General features: G+C 33.6%; 1 protein-coding gene across 1 annotated transcript in view; it reads right to left on the bottom strand.

Annotated features, from left to right (window-relative positions):
- Nucleotides 1–6,018: 6,018 nt before the first annotated feature.
- Nucleotides 6,019–22,029, bottom strand: part of iqgap3 (IQ motif containing GTPase activating protein 3) — a 43,970-nt gene continuing 27,959 nt past the window's right edge. Inside the window, exons 27-38 of the mRNA XM_073846495.1 lie at nucleotides 21,755–21,895; nucleotides 20,985–21,069; nucleotides 19,408–19,640; nucleotides 19,189–19,321; nucleotides 15,198–15,300; nucleotides 14,949–15,087; nucleotides 14,785–14,872; nucleotides 12,735–12,947; nucleotides 12,493–12,653; nucleotides 10,280–10,405; nucleotides 6,659–6,767; nucleotides 6,019–6,550 (exon numbers count right to left, since the gene is read on the bottom strand). Coding sequence (XP_073702596.1) covers nucleotides 6,437–6,550; nucleotides 6,659–6,767; nucleotides 10,280–10,405; nucleotides 12,493–12,653; nucleotides 12,735–12,947; nucleotides 14,785–14,872; nucleotides 14,949–15,087; nucleotides 15,198–15,300; nucleotides 19,189–19,321; nucleotides 19,408–19,640; nucleotides 20,985–21,069; nucleotides 21,755–21,895 — 1,645 coding nt within the window. The 3' untranslated portion in view covers nucleotides 6,019–6,436. The remainder of the gene's footprint in view (nucleotides 6,551–6,658; nucleotides 6,768–10,279; nucleotides 10,406–12,492; nucleotides 12,654–12,734; nucleotides 12,948–14,784; nucleotides 14,873–14,948; nucleotides 15,088–15,197; nucleotides 15,301–19,188; nucleotides 19,322–19,407; nucleotides 19,641–20,984; nucleotides 21,070–21,754; nucleotides 21,896–22,029) is intronic.

Here is a 22,029-nt window from a genome sequence, read left to right as displayed (position 1 = left end):
GATGCCCTGGAGGTAAGCAGATAAACAGCACATTTTCATTTTTGGGTGAACAATCTCTTTAATATCTTGTAATTGTGAGTTTATATCATGCAAACTTTATCTCACAGAATTGCGAGTTTATATCTCAAAATTCTGAGGTAATTTCTCATAATTGCGAGTTTGTGCAATGCAATTCTGACTTCATGCAACTGCAACTTTATTTCATAGAACTGTGAATTTATCATGCAATTCTGACTTAACTCGCAATTGTGTTTATATCATGCAACTTCATTTAGTAGAACTGCTAGTTTATATCTCACAAGTCTGTGCTCGCATTTGTACGTTTGTATCTCACAGTTGTAAGAAAAAAAAGTCAGAATTGTGAGATATAATCTTTTCAATAACCCTTTTTTTTACTAAAATTAATTGGCAGAAACGTATGGATTTCAAGTTATTAACAGTTCTGTGAACATATCAGTGTTTTTCTTCTCCTTAAGTTAGAACTGGACTTTCTCACTGGCATAACGCAATTCTGAGAATTTTTGAGAATTGTAAGACAAACTAAAAAATGCATGATATTAACTCGAAATTGCGAGAAAAAAAAGTCAGAATTGTAGGATAAAAAGTGGTGGAAACGGGCTTCCAAAAAACAGCCTTTTTAAACTGAAAATGTTATTTCACATTTTTACTGTGTTTTTGATCAAATAAATGCAGCCTTGGTAAGCAGAAAAGACTTCTTTTATAAATATTCAATATTCTAACTATTCCAGTTTTGGACTATCAGTGTACATAATTAAAGAGACTTACAACGGAAATCGGTATTAATAGCCAGAGAGTGTAATTCCAATAAACGAGTCCGAAAACCGCACCGCCGGTCAGGATTTCCAGCAACTGCCGGATCAAACACAGACACAAGAGTTCAGCCCGAACTCAGAGACTCTCAGCAGTAGATATGATTTGTTCAAACAAGTGTTTTACCCCCAGCAACACCGGTTGGATCTTTAGGAAGCCCTTGACTCCGGGATGCTCTCCGGGTTTGGACTCTGTGATGTGAACGGGAGTTTCGGTCTGATCCTGCTGAGCTGAGCTGTTGATGATCACCTCCACTTTTCTGGACATCTTCACACACACACACTGACTAATGTGAGTTTCACAATCACCTGTGTTTTTTCACCCTGTCAGCCCAAGAACTAAAAGTCATTGTAAACCGCATTCTTTAAGCAGAAAAACCAGATGAACCTGCGGCGGCGCTCCGATTCTCTCATACATCCGGATCATCGTTTTAATTGCTGGTAATTTAGCTTTGGGTTTGAAGGTTTTGCTCTAGAAGTTGGTGTATTTAAAGCTGACTCACTAAGTGAATCTTTTGTGTTGATATTTTATTAACGGAGATCTGTGGTTTAGAGTTAATGGGTCAAATCCGATCTTTATATTAACAACAGAAATCCTTCATTTTCATTTTTATTTATTCTTATAAATGTTTTATCAGATACATGAGTGAGCTCAGATGAACTAGGACACCTTTTGCTTCTAATATGACTGGGAAAATGTCCCAATTAACATCAAATCATCCTACTTAAATCAAGAACATCATGAGTAAGTCGAAATCTTGTTCTCAACTTTATAAAATACTCAGATCTATAGTGTTTTAAGTTAGTGAATTCTCTGAAACGAATGATATGAGGTAGAGATTGTGTTACCTTGTTGTTGGTGTTTCTCTTCTCTTGGTTCTTGTCATTTTGTGTCATTCTTGAGGTGAGAATCATGGAGAAACTCCTCCTCTAAGCATGTGGAGAATGTCTGTCAAGCGTCAGATGGATCAGATCTGTCTTTGAGTTATTGTTAACAAACCCACACACATGCAAGCTATCCAAACAGGGTTATTGCATAGACTTCTATTGTTTAGCTGGTTAGAAATAGCCTAACTCACTCTAACTCTAAAAGAAAACAGCATTTTCACAATTTAAAATACACTTTATCTGTATGCACTTTTAACAAATGAGTTTTTACAAAAAGGTTTTGTCAGGTTTAGCTCATTTCTGGGTTTGAATTTGCAGAGGTGGACAGTAGAATATTTTTACTCAAGTATATTAAAAAAGTACTTGTACTTTTTACTCCACTAGATTCTATAAATAAAAGTTATTTTACTTTTTATACTTTAAACAAAAAAATTTAGTACTTTCTCGTACTTAAGTAAATCTTTGAATTACTTGAGTAAAGGAAAAAAAAAACTAAAATATTACAATAAATGTTGTATATTATCGTATCGTGAGATTTTGATATGGTTACATCCCTATTTCTAAAGGATCATGTGACTGAAGACTGCAGTAATGGTGCTGAAAATTCTGCTTTGATCATTAAAATAAATTACATTTTAATATAGATTCATACAGAAAACAGCCGTTTTAAATTAGAATATTATTTCACATTTTTACTATTTTTGATTAAATAAATGCAGCCTTGGGGAGCAGAAGTGACTTTTTCAGAAATTTGAATTATTCCATTTTTTGACTCAGTGTATTTACTTCAGTACATTCCAAAGCATAATGTTGCACTTTTAACTGCACTACATTTCATAAATAAGTGTTTTTTTACTTTTAATACTTAAGAACATTTAAAATGTAGTACTTTTTTTTGTACTCAAGTAAAAGTAGTTCAAAGATTTACTTGAGTAAAAGAAAGTAAAATATCACAATAAAAGTTGTACGTGGACTTCATATTGCAATATTATCGTATCGTCAGATTTTGATATGGTTACATCCATATTTCTGAAGGATCATGTGACAAAAAAGACTGGAGCAATGAGGCTGAAAATTCAGCTTTGATCATAGAAATAAATTACATTAACAGATTCACACAGAAACAGTCGTTTTAAATTGGAATGTTATTTCACATTTTTTACTGTGTAATTAAAATGAAATTACTAACACTAAATAGGAAAACACAATAATGCTGTAGGATTTTGAATTTTGAAATTCAAAATTTTAAAATTTAAAATTTCAAGATTTTGAAATTACAGCAATTGTTTAACCTGACAGATTTTACTGACAGATGGGATGTAAATCAGCCCAAAAACAATACATAAAAAAACAACTTAAATATATTAAAAATGACATTTGTTAAATAAAATCAAATCAAATTTAAATACAATAAAAAAAAAATTTAAGTCCACTAAAAACAATACATAAGACTTTTCAAAAAATTACCTCCAACTTCAATTCTATTAAATTAAATTAAATTACTAACACCAAATAGGAAAACACAATAAAGCTCTAGGATATTTAAATTACAGCAATTATTTAACCTGACAGATAGTATGTCATTTTTAATAAAAAAAAAACAAGATATTAAAATGACATTTGTTAAATAAATCTGATTTTTTTTTGTTAATAAAAAAAAAAAGAAAATTCACCTGCTTTACGTTTTTAAGTCAAATGAAAAACAATGCATATGACTTTTCAAAATATCAGTTCCAACTACAGTTCCAAGAATTGATGAATAGAAAAAAAAAAAATTATATATATTAATTTATATATATATATATATATGTATATATATATGTATGTATATATATATATATATGTATGTATATATATATGTATGTATATATGTATGTGTGTATATATATGTATGTATGTATATATATATATGTATATATATATGTATATATGTATGTGTGTATATATATATATATATATATATGTGTGTATGTATGTATGTATGTATATATGTATATATGTATGTATATATATATATATATATTTTAACACCAAATAGAAAACACAATGCTAAAAAATTTTAATTTCAAGATTTAACCTGACAGATTTCATTGACAGACTGGATGTAATTTAAACCCCCTCCCCCAAAATAATACAATAAATTAAAAACAACTAAAAGATATTAAAAATTACATTTGTTAAATAAAATCAGATTCTCCCAATAAAAAAAATATATTCATCTCCTTTGTGTTTTTATTCAAGTCCACTGAAAAAAAAGACAAAAGATTAAAGATCAAACAGGAAAATAATTTCTAATAAATATGGCTTTTCAAAGAATAAGTTTCCAATTCAAACCCAGAAACTGATAAAGAATAAAAATGAAATGAAATGAAATTACTTGATAAAAACCCCTGTACACATTGACTTAATAACGAACATGTAAACAAGAGATAGTAAAAGAGAAAACTAGACAGACACTGCACAGATCAGACCAGTTCAGAGCTGGGAATTTCTGAAACTCCCTTCATTCTCATCATGCCGTGTGTCAACAGACTGTGCCAAAATCAGTTCCATGCGAAATCCTCTCTATATGCAGCTGTGTCATTAAACATCACTCAAACACGAGCGTGATGCTTTAACAAACAAACAAACGAGAGACACACAGTGACAGCTCAGAGAACTCAAATATAAAAGGCAAGAAAACACAAATGATCACCTGATTCTGACGCAACAAGTCTCTGAGCTCCAGATCCTCTCTCAGTGCTTTAACTTCTCCTGAAACAATCAGAATGAGAAGACAAACAAGAATCTCACAGGACATCAACACACAACATACTTCATTTATACATTATTAAAAGATTCTGGTTTTCAGTTGAGTCTAGCTTTTAGAAAAACATTTTGGGAACAAACAGGAAAAAATGTGACCCTAGAACACAAAAACAGTCAATTAAAAAAAAAAAAAAAAAATTGAGATCATCCGAAAGCTTTTGATGTATGGTTTGATAGGATAGGACAATATTTGGCAACTATTTGAAAATCTGGAATCTTGAGGGTGCATAAAAAAAAAAAAATCATTATTAAAAAGCATATGTGACCCTGGACCACAAAACCAGTCATAAGGTTAAATTTGACAAAACTGAGATGTATGCATCATATGAAAGCTCAATAAATAAGCTTTCTATTGATGTATGGTTTGTTAGGATAGGACAATATTTGACTGAGATACATCTATTTGAAATCAGAAATCTGAGGATGCAAAAAAATCAAAAAGACTGAGAAAATCACCTTTAAAGTTTTCCAAATTAGGTTCTTAACAATGTATATTACTAATCAAAAATTACATTTTGATATGTTTACAGTAGGAATTTTACAAAAAATCTTCATGGAACATGAACTTTACTTAATTTCTTAATGATTTTTGGCATAAAAGAAAAATCAAAAATTTTGACCCATGCAATGTATTTTTGGCTATTGCTACAAATATACCCCAGCGACTTAAGACTGGTTTTGTGCTCCAGGGTCACATTTATACATTTTCAAAAGATTCTGGTTTTCAGTTGAGTCTAGCTTTTAGAAAAACATTTTAGGAACAAACAGGAAAAAATGTGACCCTAGAACACAAAAACAAAGTCATTAAAAAAAAAAAAAAAAAAAAAAAAAAAGAGATCATCCGAAAGCTTTTGATGTATGGTTTGATAGGATAGGACAATATTTGGCAACTATTTGAAAATCTGGAATCTTGAGGGTGCATAAAAAAATAAATAAAAAAAATCTAAATATTGAGAAAATCACCTTTGTCCAAATGAAGCTCTTAGCAATGCATATAATTAATCAAAAATTAAGTTTTGATATATTTACGGTAGGAAATTTTTCTGACTGATCTTAATATGAGTTCCAACTTCAATTCCAAGAACTGATGAATAGAAAAAAAAATAATTAAATTACTAACACCAAATAAAACAAAACACAATAACACTCAAAAATTTTTTAAATGTCAAATTTCAGGACTTTGAAATTAAAGCAATTATTTAACCTGACAGATGTTATTGACAAGTTGGATGCAATTTTAAAATCCCCTCCAAAATAATAAAATTTCTGAACATGATCTTAATATCCTAATGATTTTTGGCATGAAAGAAAAATGTATAATTCTGACCCATATAATGTATTTTTGGCTCCTGCTACAAATTTACCTGTGCTTCTGTGCTCCAGAGTAATGAATATGTTTATCAGATGGAAAGGCTTTACCAAAAACATCCAGCGAGAGAAATATTAAAAATCACACGATGAGCAGAACATGCACAATCAGACACAAACACCGTTTATTCATGCAAAATGTTTTATTGTTGAATAAAAGCAGCATATTAAAAGAGTGAGTGAACACTTATAAAGGACATGAAAACACCAAAAGAAGAGAAAAGATTACAAAAAAGTTTTAGAAGAGGAAAACGGAGACAGAACGATAGAAAATATTTACACAGTATTATTGATTAGAGACGCTTCCCACTAAAACAGCGTCAAAAGTGCCTGACCGAGCACTAGTGCTATTCTCAGCGTGATTCATTTCAATAAAGTAAAGCTTTATTTTAAATGCAAATGATTAATAATTGACTATATAAGTAGTGCATAATAATGTCTTGAGTATATCCAGAGTTATTTTAGGTGATAAAATAAATGCAGAATTATTAGATCAGGAGTGTTTTCAAGGAAGTTCAGCTGTCTGAATGTGACGCAACACTTTACTTCTTGAAGAATTTCTTGTTGAGGAGGAAGATGAGCAGATTGACGTTGACTTTGGCTTTATCAAACATCTTCATCACGGCAACTTCCTCATACTGCAGCTGCAGCAGATCCTGTGCACACAAACTCTGATTATTCCTCATGTTTCTATCACAGAGGCACATACACATGATTATAGCAGCTGAGGACGCATTACACCAGGAAAGACATCCAAATGTCACCTGATATTTGAGCGGGAATCTCTCCATGTCCACACCCATGAAACGAGCCTTCACCAGGAACGTGCCGTCCTCTTCACCGGGAACTATGTCAAAGATCACGTTCTTGAACCTGCAGATTATGAACAAACACTATGAAAGAAGTCTCTCATTGTTTCTACAGACATGAGCAAGCGAAACTTTTTAATACCACCTTATATGAAATTTAAGACCTAAACCTGCAATGGATGTGGGGGAAAAACTCATTTAAAGCAGTTTAACATAATGCTGCAACAAAACAAAATGTGAAAAAAAGAAGAGGTATGAATGAATACTTTTGCAAGGCACTGCACATGTATGCAATATTTAATCTGTTTAATGTAAAAAGTAAACAATTTCATGGCTGTCATAAATTATATTTATCACTACAATATACAGTGAACTTTTCATTTAAGCAGACACAAATACTATGTCACAAATGTATGTACCACTTAGAGATTATTGGTGGTGTAAACCATTTATTCTGAAGCAATATTTTCATTGGTGCTCTATCAGCGTTTACATACTTAAATCTGCATTTTATTTACTTTTATAAAGGCCTTTTTCTTACTGTTGAAATGTATGCATCACCTATGAAATATTACAATTGATCAATAAATTATATATGGCAATAAATGTGACCCAGGACCACAAAACCAGTCATAAGGTAAAATTTTACAAAACTGAGATGTATACATCATATGAAAGTTCAATAAATAAGCTTTCTATTGATGTATGGTTTGTTAGGATAGGACAATATTTGGCCCGAGATACATCTATTTGAAAATCTGGAATCTGTGGATGCAAAAAAATCAAAATACTGAGAAAATCACCTTTAAAGTTGTCCAAATTAAGTTCTTAATGCATATTACTAATCAAAAATTACATTTTGATAGGTTTACAGTAGGAATTTTACAAAAAATCTTCCTGGAACATGAATTTTACTTAATTTCTTAATGATTTTTGGCATAAAAGAAAAATCAAAAATTTTGACCCATACAATGTATTTTTGGCTATTGCTACAAATATACCCCAGCGACTTAAGACTGGTTTTGTGCTCCAGGCTCACAAATGATGTTATGAGATTAATGTTTTAAATACATTTATAAATATATAAATTAGAAATGTCAGGGTGGGGATGCATACTTTTAAACATACTAAACTACCAGCAGGTGGCAGTAAGTCACTTAATAAGCGGGTTATTGGGTTATTTCAACTGATTCCAGCAAAATGCTGAATTGCTTAGTAGCAAAACACTGCTGAGTGTTGGAGAATGTGCTATACTTCTGCTGTCATCCTTGTTTGCAACTAGTTTTGTCTAAAATGTAAGTAACTTAATAGCTACTTGTCTAACTACTTGTTTACTGAACTAAAATCAATGTAACTTTTGCAAACAAGAATATTCAGCAAAAAAGCTCCTTTGGTATATTAATGAACTTTATCGTTTTATAAATACACACTTTGAATTTTTACCTCTGTGTGTTGTTTATGTGTGCTGTTGCGCTCATTTGTTTTGAAGTCTCTCATAAAGAGACAAGCACTGAGATTTTGACACTAGAAATACACTAGCCATTATCAATCGCTGTTTATGTTTAATGTATTAAAATAGGAAAAATCTTTCTTGCGTTTCGATGCTTCACTGGTTATTTTTATCACTTCAGTTTTAATCAGGCTGTTTGTCCAGTCGGGCAAGAAAAAAAAAAAAAAGCATTTTAAATCTTGAAGGCTGTTACACTGCAAAAAATGCTTTTCTTACTTAGATTTTTTTGTCTTGTTTCCAGCCAAAATATCTAAAAAAATCTTAAATCATGAAGGATTTTCTAGAAAAGTAAAAATTGTCGTTTTCAGAAAAAAAAAAAAAAAAAAACAAGCCAAAATTAAGTGTTTTTGCTTGAAACAAGCAAAATAATCTGCCAATGGGGTAAGAAAAATAATCTTGTTTTCTGTTTGAAATACGATTATTTTTCTTACCCCATTGACAGAGTATTTAGCTTGTTCTAAGCAAAAAATCCATTAATTTTGGCTTGTTATTTCTGAAAACAAGAAACACATTTTTACTCGTCTAGAAAATCCATCTTGATTTAAGAATTTTCAGATATTTTGGCTGGAAACAAGACAAAAAAAATCTAAGTAAGAGAAGCATTTTTTGCAGTGTTGTGCGTTAGACTGAAGATATTTTAGTGGAAATGAAATCGAATCAGAATTTTAAGACTTTTTAAAGTCCCCCTGAAATCAAAATTAAAGTTTTTTGGCTTTTAGTATGAATATATTAGCCTTAAGGTTATCTATAAGCTAGTGTGCTGCAAAACAAAGACAAAATTCGCGTTTACAGGATATGGGCATTCAAAACTTACAGTCTCGTCACTTCCGCCAATATGAATCAAGGATTTGGATGATATCACCGTGCACTTCAGTTTCTCATCAAACGTTCTGTCCAATCAAATGCTCTCTAGAGTCCGTAATGTCCCGCCCCCTACACAGCAGATCATATGCGCTCATATGTACGGACGGCATGTATTAAATTACACAGCCTCAGCATGATTATGATCACTATTTTGTTTTAGCAAGTTTCATATTGAATCTGTGCGGTAATTTATTAGTCTGTGGCTGTCATAAGCTTACAAATGCGGCTTTACCGAGCTCAATGGCTCTTGCCCGAGCAGATATTAATGGAACGCTATTGGCTATTCAAAATTAGTGGGCGGGGCTGGGCGATATGTTTTTGTTTTAGTTAAAAGTACGTCACTACATAGAATAACGCTGCGTGTTTCAAGGCACTTCAGTGGACCTTTAAAGCCTTTTATTAGGAAAACATTATTTAAGACTTTTTAAGGATCCGCGGACACCCTGTGCATGGTTCATCTGGGTAACTTTAAGTTTAAGTTCACTTCCAGAACAAAAATGTCTTGATAATTTACTCACCTCCTTGTCACACTGCAAAAAATGCTTTTCTAGCTTAGATTTTTTGTCTTGTTTCCAGCCAAAATATCTAAAAATTCTTACATCAAGAAGGATTTTCTAGATGAGTAAAAATTGTCTTGTTTTCAGAAAAAAAAAGTCAAAATTAAGTACATTTTTGCTTGAAACAAGCAAAATTATCTGCCAATGGGGTAAGAAAAATAATCTTGTTTTCTGTTTGAAATACGATTTTTTTTCTTACCCCATTGGCAGATTTTTTGGCTTGTTCTAAGCAAAAACGCACTTAATTTTGACTTGTTTTTTCTGAAAACAAGAAAATAATTTTTACTTATCTAGAAAATCCTTCCTGATTCAAGAATTTTTAGATATTTTGGCTGGAATCAAGACAAAAAATCTAAGCTAGAAAGGCATTTTTTGCAGTGCAAGATGTTCATGTCTTTCTTTAGTCACAAAGAAATAATGTTTTTTGAGGAAAACGTTTCAGGAATGTTCTCCATATAGGACATGAACATCTTTGAATGACATGAGGGTGAGTGAATTATATGGAATTTTTTTTGTGTGAAGTGAACTTCTCCTTTAAGTCACTAAATGATTCATTCCATTCAACTCACTGAATCAGTCTGGATGAATCACTCAGCGTATCTAGGCACTGTTTAATGCTGTTATAATGACGTGTGTGTATCATACTGTGTGACGGGCAGGTCTTCAATCTCCAGCAGAACTCCTTTCTCATGCAGACGTGCAGCAGTGTATGTGAGAGTCGCCGGCTTCTTCTTCCCTTTACCATCAGACGCTTTCTTCCCATTGACTTTACTGACGGACACAGAGACAAAAAAACATCACACATTCTAGGGCTGCAACTATTACAAAAATCATAATTGTCAATTATTGCCTTGAAATTGTAAATGCGATTATTAATTATGATTATCACAATATACAAACTTAACTATTACACTGCAAAAAATGCTTTTCTTACTTAGATTTTTTGACTTGTTTCCAGCCAAAATATCTACAAATTCTTGAATCAGGAAGGATTTTCTAGACAAGTAAAAAAAAAGTATTGTTTTTAGTAAAAACAAGTCAAAATTAAGTGAGTTTTTGCTTAAAACAAGCAAAATAATCTGCCAATGGGGTAAGAAAAAAAATCTTATTTCATGCAGACAGCTAGATTATTTTTCTTACCCCATTGGCAGATTATTTTGCTTGTTTTAAGCAAAAACTCACTTAATTTTGACTTGTTTTTACTAAAAACAATACTTTTTTTTTACTTGTCTAGAAAATCCTTGCTAATTCAAGAATTTGTAGATATTTTGGCTGGAAACAAGACAAAAAATCTAAGAAAGAAAAGCATTTTTTGCAGTGTAACTACGACTTTTGCACCAATCAATTCCTAATTTGCTGCTTATTAATAGTTAGTAAATTAGTTGTTATGTTTAGGCATTGGGTAGGATTAGGGATGCAGAATAAGGCATTAATATGTGCTTAATTAGTACTAATAATCGGCCGATATTCTAGTTATATGCATGCTAATAAATTGTAGTTAATAGTTAACTTTTCTAAAGTGTTACCGAATTTTTCATTGATAGTTTGTTAACTAGTAAATGAACTAATGATAACTAGTGAAGCTCTAATATAAAGTTTGACCGTGCAATAAAGAATTAAAACACTTCCAAATAATATCTAGGGCATGTTGCAATCCGGATTAAAATGTAAAAAAGTTAGAAAATAAAAGTCTAAATATTGAATATTTGGCGCTGTGATGAACAATGTAGCAAATGTACCAATCTGAATGGCTATTTAAATAATATAAACACTTTTCCGAAACAGAAAGCTGTTTTGTTTCCGGGGTTTCCGGGCTAACGGCTGGATTATAGCACTATCTGCTGTCAGAGAATGAAAGTTTGCTTTCATCCAGAGCATCTCTCTGCTTCTCATCAGTGCTTGTTTACATCAGAGGACACACAAGTCTTTGACGCAGCATACTGCGCTGTTGTGCATTGTGACCAGTTGATGGGAAAAGTTATCTTAAAATGCATTCAAATTTCGGAATAATTTATTATAAATAATTATTTTTAGTATTTTGATGTGCCCACGATAATATTGATTTGCCTCTCAGAACGTGACATGATCTAAACACGCCTCTTAAGCACAGAATAATGAAAGCTTTTTTTTTGTAATCGCAGCTTTGAACGATTACGTAATCGTGGCATCCGTAATCGTGATTAGAAATTTGATTAATCGTGCAGCCCTAACACATTCGTCTTCACTTCATGTGCATGTTTGTATATATACAGTACAGACCAAAAGTTTGGACACAGCTTCTCATTCAGGCGTGTCCAAACTTTTGGTCTATACTGTAGATATGAATTCAACTGAAAAAAATATCTTTCTGGTGGTCAAATAGCAAATAGTGGAGCTCTGCAGCCACCTACTGGTAAAAGTTATTTGCAGTTGTTTTTTTTTACTTTTAAAACTGGATTTTCCAAAAGATGGGCAAAAATCTCACACTAAACCATGTGAAATTATCCATGTTATCCCCATGAATTAAAGTTAGAAATGTGGGTCTTTTAAAAAGTGAATTTTACATAAAAAAGCAGTTTTTGTATAAAAACCCATTTCAAAAAATATTAATTTATTAATTTAAATATATTAAAAAAATATCACTAACCCACTGAAAACTGCACAAATGTAGAGTAAAAACTTTAATAAACAGAAAAATATACAGTACAGACCAAAAGTTTGAACACACCTTCTCATTAATTTGAATGAGAAGGTGTGTCCAAACTTTTGGTCTGTACTGAATATATGTGTGTGTGTGTGTGTGTGTGTGTGTGTGTGTGTGTGTGTGTGTGTGTGTGTGTGTGTGTGTGTGTGTGTGTGTGTGTGTGTGTGTGTGGTACCTGTTGGTGAGGTTCTGCAGGCAGGTGTTGATGTATTGGCTGTAATAGTCCACCTGCTCTGAGTGGAAGCAGCTCTTGCAGTGCAGGCCGTTCAGTGTTTCTCTAAGTTTGACCAGCTCCGCCTGACGCCTCTGACGATACACACGCTGATGCCGGATGTCCTACACACAGAGAAAGAGCAGAACGTCAGCACACAGACACACACACCTGACCGTCACCGTCACACACCTGCCTCTGGATACCTTAGCGATGAGCTGCAGGATCTGCGTGTGTGTGTCGGGAGGATTGAGCGTCCCGATGGCCTCCAGTCTCCTCAGGTTCCTCTGGATCTTCCTCTTCTTCTCCTCCAGCGTCAGGTTCCCGTCTGCGATCAGCGATTGGTTCCTCTTCATCTTCTCTGGGGTTCGTGCTTCTCTCTGAGCGCGCTGATGCATCATCCAGCCGTGCTGCACCTCCTGAACACACGCACACAAAAGTTGACTTTCCATGTTTTATAAGAACTTTCCACAGACATATTGTTTTATATTGTACTTTTTATACCTCCCCCAAAAAAGTAAATAAATAAAATTGTATATTATAATTAATGATTGACTGATATGTAAAAACAAGAAAAAAAGAAGGGCCACAAGGGTACAAAATGTCAGGTTCTACTTTCACAATTTATGTTACGTTTGTTTTTGTTTAAAGCTCATTAATGTTTAAAATGTAAGACAGCCCTGAAAACATTTAATTTGAAAAGGACCAGTATGTTTCTTATGGAAGTAATAAATGTATAAATAAAAAAGGTAATTGTGACTTTTTGTCTCACAATTCTGACTTTTTTGTTCTGTGAGATATAAACACATGATTGCCAGTTATGCAGTCAGAATTGCTAGATATAAAGTCAGAATTGTGAGATATAAACCTGCAATTCTGTGACAAAGTTGCAGTTGCATGATGTAAACTCACAATTGCGAGAAATTATCAGAATTGCGAGATAAAAACTTTTTTCCCCTTGCAATTGCATCTTTGTAACTCACAATTATTTTTTCTCAGAATTGTGAGATATATACTTGCAAATGCAAGTTATAAAGTCCAGTTCTGAGGAGAAAAAAAAAAAAAAAGACTGTTATGTTCACAGAATTCCAAGCTCATATTACAAAATCCTGACTTTCTCAGAATTGATAAAAAAAAAAAAAAAAAAAAGTGTAAGATAGGTTGCAATAAAAAAAAATGTAAGTGGTGTAAACAGACTTCCATAGTTTCTGAATTTTATAAAAAGCTGCAGGAAATTTTGGGCTGCAATAATTACAATAATATTTTGTGTTATTCAGCAGTTAAAACCCATCAATAATCATTGTGTTATGTTATCAATGATATTTCAGTTTCATTGAGACACTTTTATAATATTTTGTTAGTTAATCATTTCAGTTTTCATTATTATTATTTTCCTATTTTACATTTTTGGTATATTTTGTTGTTTACATCCATATTATTAATTCTATATGATGTATGTACTTTCAAATTTTAGTTTTAGTTACTTTATTACTTCAACTTAAAGGACTAGTTCAAATGCTCGTCTTGTCCATTTCTGCGTCAACTCTGTGTATTCTGGTTCAAGACAGTTAAGGCATGTTGAAAATCTTTCATCTCATCCAACTTTAATATTTGTTAGAAAATAAACGATTGTTTCGCTAGAAAAGACTTCTTCATCGGCTGGGATCGTTTAGTCCTTTGAAGCTTCATTTAAACTGCATTTTGGAAGTTCAAACTCGTGAATATTTAGAACATTCCTGAAATGTTTTCCTCAAAAAACAATTTTGTTACGACTGAGGAAAGAAAGACATGAACATCTGGGATGACATGGAGGTGAGTAAATTATCTGTACATGTTTGTTCTGGATGTTAACTACTCCTTTAAACTGAACAAAAAGACTTCTAAACAAATTTAAATAAACCATAACAATCTAAGAAATGCTTTTAATAAAAATAAAAAAAATGTATAGATGCATATACTGCCCTCCAAAGGCAAAGCGCAGTAACTACACATTTGGTCAAAATTGAGTTAAGGCTTAAAATGGACTTTGCCACAAGACAAAACAGTTGTCACAAAGTCTCCTGGTTCAATTGTGTCTTGTTTCAGAGAAACGAGAGTTTTTCAACAGAATTTCAACATGTTTGACTAGCTGCTGTAAAAACTTTAAAGGCATTTTTCTCAGTTTCAGTGTTGGCGTAGTTACTGCACTCTGCCTTTGGAGGGCAGTATAGTATATAAATGGCGTAGAGGTGTGTGTGTGGGCGGAGTCATCTGTACCTGATCTCTGGAGGCGGAGATTCGCAGCACTTCATGGAGCGTATCACCAGGCTGCGTTCGGATCACATCGATGATCAGCTGCTTGGTGCTGAAGAACAAGACAGTAAGTCAACCTGAACTCATCATCATCATCATCATCACAGCAGCTGACAGATACAGCTCACCTCAGCAGGATCCCTCGTGCATCAGGTTTGTCATCAGAGCTCTTGAAAACGTCAAACTTGCTGGTGAGGGTCAGAGAAACCTCCATCTTGGAGTAGGTCTGCTCCGCGTTTGGATCTGAAGGATTCAGCTGGCCTTCTCCTGCACACACACACACACACACACACACACACACAGGTCGGGATGAAGTCAAGCACACTGTTTAGGTACTGGGTTGTAAACAGAGCAATTGAATTTGAAGCGTGACGAACCTACGAGATCCTGAACGGACGGCACTGAGCCCAGATCCTTCAGCAGCTGCTGGAGCGGATCCGACGGATCGGGACACAGACAATCCTGATGCTCCAACAGCAGCTGTTCGGAATAAATGCAACATAATCATTAATATTTCCAAGATGACTAGCTGCACACCCTTTGTAGAAATAAAAGGTTAGTTCACCCAAAAATGAACATTAGCCCATTATTTACTCAACCTCCAGCATTGTAGGTGTATACGAGTTCCTTCTTTCAGACGAATCCAATCAGAGTTGTATTTTTCCAAGCTTTAGAATTCCGGGGCTCGCAAAATTTCAAAATCTCTGATAGTTCTTTGGGCAGGTACTCTTCAGATTTTGGTAGCCCGACAATTAATTTAACTAGCTCAAATAATAATAATAAAAAAAATACAGAAATTAGATAGGAGTTTAAAAGTCAATCAAAATTATTTTATATAAATATCAAGGAAGGAATTTTATTTCACTATATACAGTGTATCTGCAGAATTTTTTAATATCAATTTAAGGCAATTTATGACCCATTTTTAAGAGCTGCACAAGTAAAATGAACAGTAGGAGTAGGGTTGGACAATGTACAGTAAAATATTAAGCCATAAAATCACATGATTTACAGTTCAGATACAAATTTTCACAAAAACTAAAAATCTTATACAACGGCATTTCAGCCTTTATACCATTAAAAGGGATAAATCAAGTATATAATTTAATATATTTATTTAAAACATAAATATTACTGTTTTAATTGTTTAATTGCAATAATCTGACCATAAACAGCTGAAAAACTTATTGGAAAAGCAAATTAATTCTCACAAAGCAGCAATAACTCAGGCATGAAATGAAAATGCCAAAGACACATTTCTGAGGACTGTCGGTTCCCTTCAGATACATTTATATATAGATTTGACTTTAAAACATGCGCTTTGGATATTTATTCAGTGACATCACTGCCTTTTGAAGTTTTATTCAGCCCTATCGCGATTCTCGTCTTTCTGTCCCCAACTGTAAGTCTTGAAAAATTATAATTAAGACTTTTCTCATACTATTTAACATATTTAAAACTTTTTATGGCCTTAAATTTGATACAACTAAATTGAGGAGTTTTTAAGGACAACATTTTGGTAGCCCAACTGGACAAAAACCAATAGCCCCGGGACGTCGGGCCAGCGATTTTGCAAGCCCTGGCATGGGTGGGTGTTTGTTCATCAGTACAAAACAAGTCCAATAAAGCAGTGTTGTTTTTGACAACCATCTTAGATTTAGTCTTAGTCTTTTGGACTAAAATGCTTATTAGTTTTAGTCAAATTTTAGTCACTTCTAAATGTGATAGTTTTAGTCCAATTTTAGTCGACGAAAAGTCAAAAAGGTTTTAGTCTAGTTTTAGTCAAAAAAAAAAAAAAAAAAAAAAAGGGGGAAAAAGTCTTTTAACAAATTAATGTAGGTCAGTAAGTATTTTGCTGTTTGGTAGTGTCACTTATAAGTTGTGAAAATAGCAGATCTATATTTCAACACAATGTGAGCTTCCGGATCGACTATTTTCACCAATAATTACAATAATGAAGGAATGGTTTTAGACATAAAAGACATATTTGAAATACACCCATAGGTCCTCTCACCGTTTGAGACCACCCATCATGGTTAATCGTCTGTCTGTCTGAGTGACAACAATGTGACGTGTTGAGTGTAACAAACATGGATAGAATACTAAAACGGCTTGCCATACTAGTATGGCAAAGAGTATTTAATGCTAAAACGGCTTGCCGTAGCGACAGATACTTTTTCGGTTTTAATTGACATGCACAATAAGCAGAAATGTCATGCATTTTAAACGTCTGACGGACCACCCACTAACATTGTCTATTCTCGTCTCGTCAACGAAAACTCACACACGTCTCGTCATGTTTTAGTCATCAACGAGCCATTTTTATCTCGTCATCGTCTCGTTATCGTCATGAAAAAAAGTGGTGTCAAAGTAGGGCTGGGCCGATAAACGATATCATATCGAATCGCGATAAAATTTATGTTAATAACGATGATAAGCTGTAGACATTTTTTGCTCGATATGGATTAATCTAAGAGCCAATCACACAGCAGAAATATGCGACAACAGCCAATCAGCGTGCAGCGTGCGTGTGCACGTCAAAGTACAAAGTTCATTTCCTACCGCACTTTGCAAAGCAAACTTAACACCAGGACGTGAAAAAAAAAATAAAGAGAGAGAGTGGAAGCAGCGACGAAAGTGAAACTAACCTCGAGTTATTATCCAAAGATGTTGAAATTGTCCACAAAAAAAGGTAGCACGAATTCCGTTATATAAGTGGTTTGGCTATCTGAAAAGTGACTATCAGCTCAACTGAGAGTTTGGTGCGATTGTTAAAACTGAAACCGAAAGCAAAAAACGCACGCGCATTCAAAAGCAATTTTAATCCCACTTGTTTAGAGAGTGACTCCCCAATGCACGCAAATTAGGCAACATGACATATCTAGGCTGTTATTAGTATGTAGGCTATAAAAGGTTGTGTATGTCTATAGCTCTGTATCATGCTTGAAATATTCGGTCTATATTTGCACTTTGAATATTTAGAGAGAAGCCTACTTTGATTATGGCTAAATTGTCTGCACTTAATACAATTAAGAAAACTGTGTCGTAATTTTTTGTTATTTATACTGTAGATTGTTTCAAAATGCAGTGGTTGCCTCTAATTTAAACAGCTCAACCTATAATAGAGAAAATAAACAATTGTGTCAATAATAATAAATAATAAAGAAATAATTGTTACAAATTATGTTTTTACAATAATTTTATGTTTACATTTTGTACATTTACTCTCATTTACCATACTCTGTCACAACATTTATTTTTTTAATTTATTTCAGTAAGTTGTTTTAATTTTTAAGGCCAAATCTGTAATCTGTTTTTGTTAATAAACTATACTTTAAATGTAATTTAATGAACCCTTTCATTTTTGTGGCTTTAGTCATTGTTGGGATACTATTTTAAAGCTGGCAACATCAACAGCTTATATAGAAATATATATCGTCATCGTTCAATATGGGAAAAAATTATCGAGATTACATTTTTGCCATATCGCCCAGCCCTACGTCAACGTCATCGTTGACGAAAACAACACTGCAATAAAGTGCATCCATCCATAATAAAAGTGTCTCACACAACTCTGGGATGTGAATAAAGGCTTCCTGTAGCTAATCGATGCATTTTTGTGAGAAAAATATTTCATATTTAAAATGTAATAATCGCTTTAATCTATCTTGCGCCAACTGATTGTACACAGAAGCAGCTGCGGGCGAATGACGTCGGATGTCGGCATTGTGCATGCACCTATGAGTCTCATGAAAACCAAAGTTTGTTTACATTAGCAAAGGAAAACCAGTCTCCTCTCTATGTTGATATCCTCCGACACACTTCTTTACAAATCCTCGTTTGTACTTCTAATTTGTTACCAATGTTTTGCTTTGATTTGATCTCTCACGTTCACATTTATCACTTTTGACGTCATACTTCAATTGTACAGCCAGTTGGTTATTACGTTTTAAATATGGATATTGTTCTTACAAATATGCATCTATTCGCTGCAGGAAGACTTTATTCACCACCGTGTGAGACACTTTTTATTATGGATGGTTGCACTTTATTGGACTTGTTTTGGACTGATGAGAAAGAGAAACACATTCTAAAGCTCGGAAACGCCAGGACATTTTAAATATAACTCTGACTGGATTCGAGCAAATAATGGGCTAATTTTCATTTTTGGGTAAATTAACCCTTTAAACATGATCATGTGACTGCAGCATAAGCTATTGCTAGAAACTGACCACTGGATACTGAATAATTCTGAACCTGAACACAGAGACATTATATATATATTTTTTTCATTAAAAATGTGTATTTTGTGATGCATGTGATTGTAAGAGCAATGTGAAGTAATTTCGCAGACAGACAGGCACTGACTCTGTGTGGGTTGATGAGTTCACTGATGGAGATGTAGATCACAGGTCTGTTGAGGATCAGCGTCTCTGAGTATTCATCGATGTTAAAGCGCTCCTCCGGCTCAGGCACGTCACACACAGCACGCAGGAACTTCCTGAAACAGGAGAGAAAGCAGCTATGAGACAGGAAGTGTGTGTGATGTGTTTGAGTGTGAGTTTGTGTGGTGTATTCATCCCTCACCTGAAGCGGTTGTGAGTGTGTGTGATGTATTCGTTCAGGGCGCGCAGGTGTGCTGAGTCTCCATGGAAGTGTTTGAGAGCAGCGCTGTGTTGCAGGATGCGGGCGATGGAGCCCAGTGTTCGCCTCTGACCCGGCAGGAGAGCCGAACCGGCCCCGAACTCCACAATGTCAAAACCGTCCGGAGCCACGATCGCAGGGTTCATGTAGCGATAGTAGATCAGATTACCCACAATCTGATCACACACACAAATAAAATAAATCAGAGCAGATCTTTCATTTAAATAGGTCTTATATAAATGTTTTTAAAGCAGTCTTTTCCGTTCACAAAGGCTGCATTTCTTTGATAAAACATACAGAAAAAACTGTAATATTGTGAAATATTATTGCAATTTAATTAACTGTATTTAATATACTTTTTAAAAATAATTTATTTCTGGGATGCAAAGCTTTTCAGCATTATTACTCCAGTCTTCAGTGTCACATGAACCTTCAGAAATCATTCTAATATGCTGATTTATTATCAGTGTTGGAAACCTGTGATACTTTTTTTTTCAGGATTCTTTGATGAATTTAAAGTTAAAAAGAACAGCATTTATTTAAAATAGGGCTGGGACACGATTAATCGCGATTAATCGCATCCAAAATAAAAGTTTGTTAACATACTAAATGTGTGTTTACTGTGTATATTTATTATGTATATATAAATACACACATACAGCCTTTAAAAAATACTTATATGTGTGGATAGTTATATTTGTATTTAATTTAGATTATATATAGAATTATAAATATTTTATTTATTTTAATTAAATTTTTATTTTCAGTTTTCTTTAATATACATGTTTGTGTGTGTATTTATACATACATTATATATACACACAGTACACACACATACAGTATGCAATCATAAACTTTTATTTTGGATGCGATTAATCGCGATTAATTGTTTCCCAGCCCTAATTTAAAACAAAGCTTTTCCAACAATATACACTGCTGTTCAAAAGTTTGTTGTCAGTATTTTTCTTTCTTTCTTTTTTCAAAGAAATTACGTAAGGGAAAATCACCGGTTTGCCGTGCATTAAAGGATTTTAAATGCACGACGTGAAGTGGATGTGTTCAGTTAATAAAAAGTGATAGCAAAGACTTGTTAGAAAAGATTTATATTTTGAATAAATGCCGTTATTCATTAATGAATCTTGAAAAAAAGTATCACAAAACAATATTTGGCAGCACAACTGTTTCCAACACTGATAATTCTAATAATAAATCAGTATATTAGAATGATTTCTGAAGGATCATGTGACACTGAAGACTGGAGTAACAGCTGATTAAAAATTCAGCTTTGGATCACACAAATAAATTATATATAATAAAATATTTTGAAGTATGTTAAAATAGAAAGCATTATTTTATATTGTAATAACATTTTGCAATATTACTTTTTTCAGTTTTTTAATCAAATAAATGCAAATGATGAGCATAAGAGACTTATTATCATTACTCATCCCAAATGTTTGAAAGCCAGTGTATGCATGTATACATACAAGAGCAGATTAGACTTGATAGACATACAGTACCTTGTACAGCTCTTCTTCGCTGGCCTGAGGAAACTTCTGATGCAGAGAGTCTCTCAGAACTTTAGCAGTGTAGCGCAAACCATACCTGATTGAGACACACACACACACACACACACACACACACAGAAAGTGTCTGAGAATATGTTTAACCACTCTTGAGCAGCAAATCAGCATATTAGAAGGATTTCTGAAGGATCATGTGACACTGAAGACTGCAGTAATGATGCTGAAAATTCAGCTGTGGTTCACAGGAACTAATTACAGTTTAACATCCCTATATAAACATAAGTTATTTTAAACTAATATTCTGTTACTGTTTTACTGTATTTTTGATCAAAAACTATTTTTCCAGAGTTTAAAGTGACAGTTCACCCAAAAATGATAATGTGATGTTTATCTGCTTACCCCCAGGGCATCCAAGATGTAGGTGACTTTGTTTCCTCAGCAGAACACAAACCAAGATTTCTAACAAAAACCAGTGCAGTCCGATACACCGATGTCAATGTATCGTCACGAGCCGCAGGGTGTAATTTGGATTTGTCTGTGCATGTTTTTGTTTACTTTTAAAGGTCTGGTGCCCATCCACTGCCATTATTTGGCCGACACACTGAAACGGTTTGAGTTAAAAAATTTTGTTTGTGTTCTACTGAAGAAACAAAGTCACCTACATCTTGGATGCCCTGGGGGTAAGCAGATAAACATCACATTTCAATTTTTGGGTGAACTATCCCTTTAAACTGTTAGTGTATATGCACATATGCGGTACATACGGTAGTTTGTGTGTGTTGCTGATGATGGCGTTTAAGACGCGCTCCGTCAGGTTCTTCAGGTTGGTGATGGCGATGCTCAGCCTCTGCTGGACCTCAGAATGACTCAAAGCCTGCTCCACGCTCACCTCATACGGCAAACAGCTGAACACACACAGCAGGATTCAGAAAGATATTGTAACATTAAGCTAAATGTAAAATGAAGCTCCTGGACTGTTCAAGCACTACTTGAAAGATCAAGGACTTCAAACAAAGATCTCACTAATCAAACAATGTCT

Source organism: Garra rufa, chromosome 9 (genome assembly GCF_049309525.1).
Source record: "Garra rufa chromosome 9, GarRuf1.0, whole genome shotgun sequence".
Lineage (NCBI taxonomy): Eukaryota > Metazoa > Chordata > Actinopteri > Cypriniformes > Cyprinidae > Garra > Garra rufa.
This window is presented reverse-complemented; position numbering and strand designations above follow the sequence as displayed.